The sequence below is a fragment of the Carassius carassius genome, chromosome 36 (genome assembly GCF_963082965.1).
Source record: "Carassius carassius chromosome 36, fCarCar2.1, whole genome shotgun sequence".
In the NCBI taxonomy this organism is placed as follows: Eukaryota; Metazoa; Chordata; class Actinopteri; order Cypriniformes; family Cyprinidae; genus Carassius; species Carassius carassius.
Genome location: NC_081790.1, coordinates 27264865 through 27276942, shown reverse-complemented (window position 1 = coordinate 27276942; position 12078 = coordinate 27264865). Strand labels below are relative to the sequence as shown.

General features: G+C 42.6%; 1 protein-coding gene across 1 annotated transcript in view; it reads right to left on the bottom strand.

The window, feature by feature from the left end:
- The window catches only part of LOC132117502 (gamma-aminobutyric acid receptor subunit alpha-3-like), a 220801-nt gene that overhangs the window by 58832 nt on the left and 149891 nt on the right, over nucleotides 1-12078 (bottom strand). The window contains exons 6-7 of the mRNA XM_059526826.1: nucleotides 10756-10838; nucleotides 898-1041 (exon numbers count right to left, since the gene is read on the bottom strand). Of these exons, the coding sequence (XP_059382809.1) occupies nucleotides 898-1041; nucleotides 10756-10838 (227 nt within the window). The remainder of the gene's footprint in view (nucleotides 1-897; nucleotides 1042-10755; nucleotides 10839-12078) is intronic.

Genomic DNA, 12078 nt, shown 5'->3' with positions numbered 1-12078 from the left:
TCGTCTTATTGAGCACACACATTTTTCTTGTGCACTCATACTTGTTTGAGTTCTTCCTGCTTCACGGAGGCGGTATGACCCCAATAACTGTGACAGAGAACAATCGATAAGCTAGGTGCTTGCAGAGCAGGTTAGATAAATGACTTTACTAACAGACAAAATGGAATTTGTAAGCGTATGTTGAAGCTGGAAGAAAGGAGAAAAGCATGTGGGAAGCAAGGAAAAATAATTAATTCAGGTTGTCAGCTGCAAAAGAGAGATTTCATAAAGAGAAGGTTATGTACAGAAGAGTATTACAGACTCATGCATATAAATAAACTGTGTTAAAGAGCAAGAGAGGTTTTCATTATCCAGCATGAATCTGTAACTATGCCTCAAATACTGATAAACAAAGGAAGGCAGACAGCAGCATTCAGTGTAAATACACAGGATTTGGTGTTGTATAAAATGAAAAATAAGCTAGGTATTGACAATTACCATAATATGTACTGTAACACAATAAATGCAAAGCATATATCAATTCATCACAATATCATAACTGCATCATTATTGAAACTCTCAGTCTGCTTGCTTGTTTCACTTTTGCCTGGTCCAACATGTCATAGAAACAGCTCTGAAAATGCTGGTTTTAGTAACTGATAATGCACTCTTTATTGTCGTTGACAATAAAGATGATGTGATATACATGGATTTTTCTGCATTGGGGAATAATATTAAATAATGCATTAGAACTATTTAAGTGCAATAGGAATCATGCAATGATAAAATAAATAAAATAATAACATTAAAACAATGTTATATTCTCCCTTCTTCATTCGCTACCATTTGCCTAGATCATAACCAGCACTTTTGATCTGCTTTAACTTCACTATATAATCAGAATAGAAAAGTACTTACCTGTACTGGAGCTGATGGTCTCTTTGCCAATGACATGTCCCAACAGGTCATACTGGTTGAGTCTAGAACCATCAGGAGCCACAGAAACAGATTTCTCATCATCTGCTGTCCAGATGTAGACAACCTCGTTGTTGGTGTAGGCATCTTAGAAAGACAAACCACAGCAGTACTGGTTTATTCGGACCAAATGCTGTTCACTTTTAGCATTTACTGCATGGGCCTTTTTTTCTATATCTACATATAAGTGTGGTGACGATAATGCACATAAAATAATACTTCTAGACTGACTGGCTAGTTGAAAAAGCAATAAATATTAGGTTTGCCCTTTGCAACTTTATGTTTACACGGCCACTCTGAGAGGCTCTTTTTATACCAAATCATTTTGCCAATTGACCTAATAAGTTGCAAATTGGTCCTCCAGCTGTTCCTAATATGTACATTTAACTTTTCCGGCCTGTCCCAACGTTTTTGGAACCGGGTTTGTAATTTCATGTCAGCATTCTTTATATATATGCAGTCTTTATAAAAATGAACACTTTTGACTAAATAATTTTAGCAGCCATTTACAATGAACAATCATGGACTAATACCTACATTAAAAAAATACTTTAATATATACTAATGAGAAGTTAAGGCATATAATAATCAAGAACTAACCTTACATAAATCATATGTGTGTTATTCATATGTGAATAACGACACCCTTGACTACATGTTAGTGCATGATTGTCAGTAAATGCATTAATTAGCACTCTGGGATAAGTTTTCACACATTAATTCAGACTGCTTTATTTTCATCTGTGTGAAATTTTATATAGTGTCTAACCTGACTAAGGTCAATAATATTGATGGAACATGTCCACCTACACAATCTTGATCATTTTATGGATTAGGAAATTAATATCTTGCAGCCAAAGATAATTTATGAAGAGAAATGATTACCTCCTGAGTTTTTTGTTTATTTGTCATGTGAGAAATGCAATGAAAAAATTGTTCATGAATTATCCATCACTAGTGTATTTTAGGGACTTTGTGTGATTTTTACATCAAACAAGTCTATAGTTATTTGTTTAATTGTTCACCTTCCTAAGCGATGTTAGAATGCATTATGCTGTATACATATATTAACATATTTGGTTGCACTTTATTTTAAGGTGTCCTTTTCTCAGTGCAATTATATGTATGCTGAGTAATAATAATTAACATCATTTACTTACTATAGGGTTAGTAGTAAGTTTTGACTTAGGGTCACTTGCATGAAGTTATGCATAATTAATTGTTATTATAATAGTAAGGAACATGTGTAAAAAGGACACCTTAAAATAAAGTGTTACCACACGCTTTTGCTCAGATGATATGATCAAAAAAAGTTTTAAAAATAACTCAGATAAGAGGTTTAAACAATTAGGTGGCCAAACAAATATTTGTATTTTGTTATGGCTAGTGGTACTTCTTTGCTCATTAAAACATGTAGTGTATAAATAAGTTATTGTACAGCCTGTTTTACAAAACTAAAAAGTGTGTAAATTTAAGATGTGCTGATTACCAGTTCAAAGTATATTCATTCTACGAAAGCACTAGGCTTATTTTTTTTATTATTTTTTTTCCTTTTTATTCAAAACAATTCCAAACATGCTTAATATATCAGGAAATATCTCGTTTCTCAAATATGTGTAGGTAAACGCGTTTTGCACCTTTATAGATTGTTATTTGATCAATATATGGAAATGTAGTGTAATCTATTAACTACACATAAAAACCTGACTTTTTACTTAAGTGCCATATCATGCCATAAAATATTTTTAATACGAATGAATTTGCATTTAATGTAAATTTTAATAACAATATTGTAAGATACTTATTTTAACACTTTCATTTTACAGAGAGTAAAGAACATTTACATTATCAAAAAATATTTTCATTCAGTCTAGCCAGAGTTCAGGCACTCTCAAAAACTCCCATTAAAATCACTGAAGCACTTTACATTATGAAACGAATATCTTACTTACATTCGTATGCACATCTGCACTTTTTGTTGTTTCTGATGAGAGAATTCGCTAAATAATTCAGTCAGCGAGCAAGTGAACAAAACACCGCGTTTCAGTGATGACTCTTCTGGACGTCTCTCATTGGCCATTGCATCCATAAGCGCAACAGAATAGTTTCTGATTGGTTATCATGAAGCGTTGTACGAACGCGTCTGTCTCTGGCTCAGCGCCAGCCAGATTTGAATTTAGCAGCTGATGCTGTGCACTGAACGATCTAATCACACCGCTGTGATTGTATCAAATATATAAAAAATATTATTCTGCAATTTTTTTTTTTCGTTTGGAAGCTGCATTTAAAATCCACTTAGCTCAGAAATCTGAGGGGGCACGTGCCCCCTCACTTTAAATGGGCACGACTCCTCTGTCTGTTTGCCCTCTGAGAAGATTAAAACACCACTAAAAATACTGGAAAAGCACCAACTGAAAATTCTGACTTTAGAACAAAACAGAGCTCATGATAAAAAAGTGGGCAGTAAAATGAATAAATGCATCTCAGTGAGGGCAATTGGAATGCAACTTTAATAAAAGCTGACTAACCATGGGTCAACTGCTCCCTCCGATTAGCAGCTTCCTTGAATCTAATGTATATAACGGGGAAATGTAACACAAGGACAAACTTTGCAAAAGAGCATGAAAAACAATTATCTTGGGGTCCATACGCAGAACAAACAACACACATACACATTCAGACACATGTGCGCCCACATGACCCTGAGCAAGTAAGCGGGAGAAAAGCTGGCAGGCTTAACACTAGAAAACATAATTCACACAGCAGGCTGAGGATTGCTAATTAAATTTTGATGGCCACATAGAAACCTTATTGTTTTATTATGTTGGAAGGTCATTAATCAAAAGCTAAACACATCAAGTTTAATGCCACTTCAGCCATTGTGAATAGTAATTGATAATGAAGTGCATTATTGTTCCATGTTTAAAAAAATATTTAAATTATACGACTGGCATCGTTTCTTATTTAGTCTGGCCTGGAGAAATGGCTATAGGCTGAAAAGTTCAACACTGTCAAAGACTTTCAGCACATTACAAGACAAGTCTTAAATTTAGTGTCTCAGTTAAAGCTCAATTAATAAGGGGATGGGAGTGAGAAAGAGAATAGAACATGAGAGGATGAATTAGAAGCAATTCAAATTGGATTGGAGAAGGACATATTTGATCAAATATCACTTTATAACACTATTTTCATGTGAATGACCTTGCTATAATTTGATTAACAGTCCAATAATAGTTTCTAAGTCTCAGTAGAATCTTACATATTACTGCACACCTCAAATGGTTGTTTATTGTAAAATGAGCATTTAAAATGAGCAGCTGGTTAACGAGGGAATGAGGAGCTTGTGTGTCATTAGCTCTCTACTCTGTTGGCCGTTATGCATTAGCCTCAATTATAAATCATCATGGCTGGCAGTCATATAAAAGCCGGACAGTCATTCTGCTGGTGTGAAATGAACCTTTTACCTGTTTACCAGACCAAATAATGGAAAAGAAATAAGAAGTAGAAAAATAGAATACGGTCGAGAATCAAGATGATTTTTTAGTTTAGTGTTAATGGTCCTTGAATGTCTGCAATTCTTTTGCCAGTGCAGGCAGAATACCAAACTATAAGCAAAATAAATCATGCAATGCTTAAAAAAAGTGAAGAAAGTAAATAGAAAACGTCTTCCTGGAGAGGAACGTCTATAGGTTACGTATGTAACCCTAGTTCCTCGAGGGAACGAGACGCTGCGTCGAAAAACGCTTTGGGGAACGCTTAGCGTGGGCGACTCTGAATATCGTGTGTAATCAGTCCAATGGAAGAGCGTGACGTCACAGGCGGGGTGACGTAAGCGACCAGGAAGCTATAAAAGCACGTGCCGTGCAGCTGGCGTCAGCTTCGAGTACCAGCAAGCGCCGGCAGGGGTGCCGGGGGTATGGCTCCGAGACACAGCGTCACGTTCCCTCGAGGAACTAGGGTTACATACGTAACCTATAGACGTTCCTCTCCAGGAACTTGAGCTGCGTTGAACAACGCTTTGGGGAACGAGTACCAACGCCGGCAGACTACCAAACCCCTGCCTAGTGTGTATCCGAAGAGCACAGCTTAGGACAAGAGGACAGAAGCGCCTGGAGTGACTGGCATGTCTAGGCCATAGAATTTAACAAACGTAGAAGGCGTGGACCACCCCGCAGCATTGCAGATTTCCAGCATGGATACACCTGCTAGGAAGGCCTTAGAGGCCGCCATATACCCCGAGTAGAGTGAGCCTTGGGAACCTTAGGAACATATCCCGCTCGAGGGTATATGAACGCTTTGGTCATGCCAGGTGCAAACTCAAGATAAGTGGGGGCCACAGAGAGGGCCTGAAATATCTGTCTGAAATATCTTGAATGGGTTCAAACGGGGGTTTGCACATTGCCTCTAACACCACGGGGGAATACGGGACCGTACTGGAGGTCTCAGCCTCAGCGCACCACGGAGAAAACGTGTAACTAGGGGGTGTCTTCTCAAAGACTGGCCATCGAGAATGGCATGGTAGGACACAATGGCCGCCACGTAAACCTTCAGCGTGGAGTGGGTCAACCCTGCTGAGAGCCTGGACTGTAGGAACTCCAGAAATGTACCAACTGGGCAGTTTGCTGGGTCTAGCTGGCTGTCTCTGCACCATGAGGTGAAGAGTTTCCACCTCAGGGCATACAGTTTCCTCATTGAGGGAGCTCTGGATTGGAGGAGGGTCTCAACAACCTCGGTTGAGAGACCAGCTGCTAATAGTTGTGCCCCCTCAGGGGCCACACCCACAGCTTCCACAACTCCGGGCGAGGGTGAATTTTCGTGCCCTGCGCCTGTGAGAGTAGGTCTGTCCTAATCGGTATCTTCCATGGAGACAGGTCTGTACCATAGCGTCCAGTCCCAGAGGAGCTGGATGAACTAGAGAGAACCAAAGGGGACATTGTGATGTCTCTTGAGTCGCAAAAAGGTCTACTTGAGCCCTGCCAAACACTCTCCATATCTGCTTCCCCACCTCTGGGTGAAGCCTCCATTCCCCGGGCCTCTGCCCCTGCCTCGACAGTATGTCTGCTACCATATTCAGTTTCCCAGGAATATATACTGCTCTTAATGAGAGGAGTTTGCTTTGGGACCACACCAGAATCTGGTGCGCCAGCTTGTACAAAGGGCGTGAACGCAGACCTCCATGGTGGTTGATGTAACAGACCACCGATGTGTTGTCGGTGCGCACCAACACATGGTGACCCCTTAGGTCTGGGAGGAAGTGCTTCAGTGCACGATAAACTGCTAGGATTTCTAGACAATTGATATGCCATGTTAAATGGCGAAAACTCCACAGACCACGGGCAGGGTGGCCACTCATGACTGCACCCCAGCCGGTGAGAGATGCGTCCGTCGCTAGTATTACACGGCGACAAAGAGCTCCCAGCACCGGGCCCTGATTCAAGAACAAAGGTTTCTTCCACATGTCTAAGGCACAGAGGCAGCGCCACGTGACCTTGATAGAGCGAAGTACATTGATCCCTTGGTCTTGAGCCACCACTGTAGGGGTCTCATGTACAGCAGGCCAAGAGGTATCACGTTGGACGCAGCTGCCATCAGACCCAACAATCTCTGAAATTGTTTGACAGTAAGTAGCTGGCCTTCTCTGATTCTCTCGAATGAGATGAGGATCGACTCGATACGCACAGGGGACAATCGTGCTTGCATCGCGGTCGAATCCCATACTACGCCTAGATAGGTGGTTCTCTGAACCGGAGAAAGTACACTCTTCTTGGCGTTCAGTCTCAAACCCAGCTCCCCCATATGTGCGAGAACGACATCTCGATGCCGAGCCACAACCTGCTCTGACTGAGCTAAAATCAACCAATCGTCGATATAGTTAAGAATGCGGATGCCCTGCATGCGCAGGGGGACCAGAGCCGCGTCTACACATTTTGTGAACGTGCGGGGTGAGAGTGCAAGGCCGAAGGCAAGTACTCGATATTGGTAAGCTTCGCCCCCGAAAGCGAACCTCAGAAACTTCCTGTGTTGTGGAAGGATGGATATGTGGAAGTATGCATCTTTAAGATCTATTGTGACAAACCAGTCCTCGGACCTGATCTGAGCTACAACATGCTTGATTGTGAGCATTTTGAACTTCAATCTCATAACTGAACGATTTAAGACCCTCAAGTCTATAGTCGGATGCAACCCCCCATCCTTCTTTGGAACTATGAAATACCGGCTGTAAAATCCGGACTCCCTGTCTTGAGGAGGGACCTCCTTCTCTAATAGGGTTTTCACTTCCTTTTCCATAAGAAGACCCTGCCTGGGGCCAACTATCTTCGGGATGACCCCGTTGAATATTGGCGGCGCAGAGCCAAACTGAATACGGTAGCCTTTTTCTACTGTGTGCAGGACCCATTGAGATAAATTTGGCAGTAGTTTCCACGCTGCTAAATAATCGACTAAGGGAATCAGTCCCTCGAGACTGACTTCTGGTGTAAGAGGCCCCCGCAGGGGCGACGAGCGTCTCAGCCCCGCTACGCGTACGGGCGGAAGATACTGAGACCGATGCTCGCTGGGGACTGCTGCGCCCTGGAACACTGGCAGGGTTGGCAGATCGGCCCCCAGAGGGCGTTGAGGCGAGACAGGCACCGTGTACTGCGGTGTGTACCGCTCTACCCCAGCAGAGGCTGCCCTCTGAAACCCTGGGCTTTTGGCGTCAGGGTTTCTTGGCCGAGGACTTTTTAGCTTCTGTGACTGCCCTAAGATCTTGTTTAGGCTTAGAAGACCTCGGCCGAAAGCGGGGACTCTCGTTCCCGATGCGGAGGAAAACGAGAGGCGACGCTCTGTTTCTGGAGCTATGGTGCGGCTGGGGCATCTCCCGCCCAGATGCCCCGAGAGAGCGACAAGGGAGGAACTTATGGAACACCACCACTTGTTTGCGGGCCTCCTGAAACCTGTCGACGACAGAATTGACTGCGCCGCCGAACAGGCCAGTCGGCTGAATTGGGGCGTCCATGAGGCAGATCCTGTCCCGCTCTTTCATATCGGACAGGGTCAACCATAAGTGCCTCTCAGCGGCCACCATAGCTGCCATGGACTGCCCAATTGCTCGGGCGGTCTCCTTGGTGGCGCGGAGGGAGAGATCAGCGGTCCTTCTTAGTTCTGATATATCATGAGACTTGATCTCCTCTCCCTCATCTAGCTCTTTAAGCAGGTCGGCTTGGTACGCCTGTAGCACCACCATGGTGTGCAGACAAGCACCAGCCTGACCTGCAGCCGTATACCCTTTGCCCACCAAAGCTGATGTTGTTCTGAGTGGCTTTGAGGGCGTCTGTTCCACCCGGGGCATCGCTCTATAGCTGTGCTCTCCCATCCCCACTACATTGCAAAGTAGTCAGGCGAGGGGATGTAGAGGCGGGCTGAAAATGGGCGTTTGCACGACCTGGTGATCTCATCATGCAGGTCGGGAAAGAATGGAAGGCCCCGGCTGGGAGGTGGCTGACTCGCGCGCAGGAAGCGTTCATCGAGCTTGCTTCGCTGCTGTTCGGTCGTTTTTTTCGGTGGGCCACTCAATGCTTAATTTGGCCACCGCGCGTGTAAACACCTCCAAGAGCTCCTCATATTGCGGCGAATGGGGTGGCGAATCCCTGTCGACCGACTCCACATCGACCTCCTCGGAGGAAGAGAGGCAGAGCATCGATCCCTCTCTCTGGGTGGAAGGAACCGCATAGCGTGCTTCCGACTCCAGGGATTGGGCGCCGGATCTGGCGGTAGTTGAAGGAGATAGGGACTGGCCCGTCTCCATCCCCTCCACCAAATCCACTTGCGAACCCCACGAGTGCAGCCGCCGTTCTGCCTCGGCAGAAGCGGGACCAGCACCGCGGGGAACGCTGGCGAAGGCCCCCTCCTCGAAGAGGGCCTACCGGGAAAGAAGCAGCCACACCGACATACGTTCACAGTGCGGACAGTCGGCCCCCTCGAGAGCCGACTCAGCGTGCTTCGCTCCCAGGCAAACCATGCATAAGCTGTGTGTATCCCCACCCGTTATATATCGCGGGCAGGGAGGAACACACAACCTATAACGTGATTTGGAATCGCCATCAGTATGCTTGGATTTTGCCTTGCTCTTCGGCATGACTTGGAGCTCTAACTGGACATACAACAGTAAATAAGACTCACAAGACAAACAAGTGACATTCACACACAGAGTGCTTGCTGAAAGACGTGAAGCTGACGCCAGCTGCGCGGCACGTGCTTTTATAGCTTCCTGGTCGCTTACGTCACCCCGGCTGTGGCATCACGCTCTTCCATTGGACTGATTACACACGATATTCAGAGTCGCTCACGCTAAGCGCGTTCCCCAAAACGTTGTTCGACGCAGCTCGAGTTCCTGAAGAGGAATGTCTTTTTTATTGATGTTTGCGCACAAAACTAAATCCTAAATCTAAATAAAAAGACATAAACAAAAAGACATAATGTAAGTTTTAAACATATTAATTACTAATAAGAGAGTGGTACAAGAAACATTGGTTGCCACAACTGACCAATTAGAATCTCATTCCAGAGTAACGCATAATAATTATGCTTAAAGGGCACTTCTGGCAATGTAATACCTAAGTGGATATTTTGACAGTTACCAGATTCATTAGCACCATAAAATCACAGTGTATGTGACAAAAAAGAAGGGGAAGAAAAAGATGTTTTGAACTATTCATCATATCAAGTTTATTATAGCTTAAGATGCGCTCAGCTTGCTTTAAAGATAATAAAAAAGCTGTTATTAAAATTAATGATAACATTTCTCCAGATTACAAAAACAAAACCAAAATCAACCCAAATGAGCACTTTTCTACTATTTCTCAGGTCTTTAAACAGAAGGGGGAAAATGTGCCTTGAAACATGACAAATATTTAAAAAGATAAACAAACAGACAACTCTGTAAAAGCAATATAAGGCGAGCAATAAAGAACAGAACAACATAAAAGCAAGTAAACGGGTTGAGTGGGGATTGAGGGAACAGTGCTTATAATTGACGGTTTTTAAAAAGCCCCTAATGATGCAGCCCACTGTACGATGTCTTGCTAAAGAGCCAATTCTTTGGTGATTTCTGCTGCATGAATCACAGATCCAGTGAGGGATCACCATTCTGCATCTGTCAAAAAGAGGTAGTATGGGGGGAAAGGCACTACTGAAAATGTATGAGCAAAGGACTTTTGTTTTATTGCCCAGTGGGATGTTTTATTCATAGCGGTGTGACTGCTGCATCATGGTGACCTTTGGTGTCATTGGCTAGGCTATTAATCTAAGGCTCTGCACAGGAGGGGAATTACGAAACACGTTTGTTTGTTTTAGGACTGGTGACTACACACAGGAAAAACAAGGTCTGTATTTTTCGGTCTGCCTTTGGGGTTTTATGTTATATTCTTATGACAATGCTGACTTGGATAGATGTTGTTTATTGTAAGAAGCAATCACAGATCGGTAATGAGCATCAGGTGTGACATTATGTGCCATTCTGAGTTGTGGGGAGAAAGACACTATGTTATTGGGTGCTCTGAGCTGTGTCTAGAAGATAAGCTGCTAAGAATTTTCTGATCTAGACTGTCTTTAAGACAAACAAGAGTCTGTCTGTAGACACAGGCAGTTAGATGTTCAACCTACACCCACTTAATCCAGTTCAGTATGTTCCACAGATTTCGATGTCAAGCTCAGTGTACATGCGCACAAGGCAACATGTATATAAAATACTCCAGAGAATCTGAGCAGCTGTCAGTTACGCAATCTAAAAAAGCTAAATGATGACAACAGAGAATTACTTACAGCTTCCAAACTTTAGCGGGCAGGCATGGGCATCCATAGGAAAATCCTCCAGATGCATAGGACACTCAGCATGGATGGTTAATCTATGTAGATAAGAACAGAGACAGAGCTTTCAATTCAGCATGAAAGAGTATTTGCAACTTTTGTAATGTAATGTATTTAAAAGTAAAACAAGATATTCAACCAGAAATAATTTTATTTCATCTGTTGGGATCATGAAAAGTGGGTGTCACAGTACATATTAAAACAGAGCCAGACTTGACTGTGAGTTTGCATTACCGTACTTCCTACTGCTGTAATCTTTATCACATTCAATTTTTAATAATGGCGTCACCAGCTGTAACTATAGGTGATGTTTTAGAATAGTTGCATTATCAACAACAGTAGTTTAACAAGCCAACAAGCCAAACAATGCCTGTAGAGTGGCTACAGTATTTGACTATAAAAAACAGTCAGCTAATTGCTAAATCCTGTGGCCTAGATAATGTCAGGCGAAAAGTAAAACCTTTTTGAGACTTTAAGAAGTTATTACATTTTATTTTAATTACAAAGAATATTTATCTTTGTTATAATGCAAACTGATAAATTGTTCTCAGTAAGACCACAAACATGTATTAAGAAAGCAAATAGGTTTCATAAGACTATATACTGACTTCAAAACAGAAGATTGGGCAATTATCAAGAACTGCTACATCAAACACTCAATTATATATTTTATTTAATCCACTGAAGAATCTCAGTTCGTAATTTAAATTTAAGACAGAAGACGGAAGAAAAATCGAACAGAGCAGATTGTTAATCTCGCACTAAGATGAATGAATAAAGGATAACTGCTAAAAACATATTCTTTAACCGTGGTGAAGCATTGAAAACTAGTGGGAATTGTCCTGTGTGTGTACTGTACACAGCATGAGTCATTGCTTGAAATTAGCTGAGTCACAAGCAGACAGCTTGTATGGCGTCGGATAAATTGACCTATAAATAGATCACTGAAGATTTTAATTAGTGAGTATTGAGGCCTGATCCATTAAGGTGAGTCAAAGTCATCTCTCAGACAGTTTAATGGCTTTGAGGTTCTTCTTGTTCATGTCTGTGGAGAACCACAGGTGGTAGTGTAATTCATTCTGTTCCTCTCTGCAGATTGATGTAGCATCGTCTGAATTCGTTTTGTTCCTCCTTGACTTTCTCCAAGGCCGTGGCTGTGAAACCGGAGGCAGAATTTGTGCCCGTCATGTCTGACAATCTACAGCTCTCAAAAGGATGTGACATTTTTCCAGAAGAGGACAGTAAGAAGAGCATGTGTCTGTGCATTGCTGTATGTGA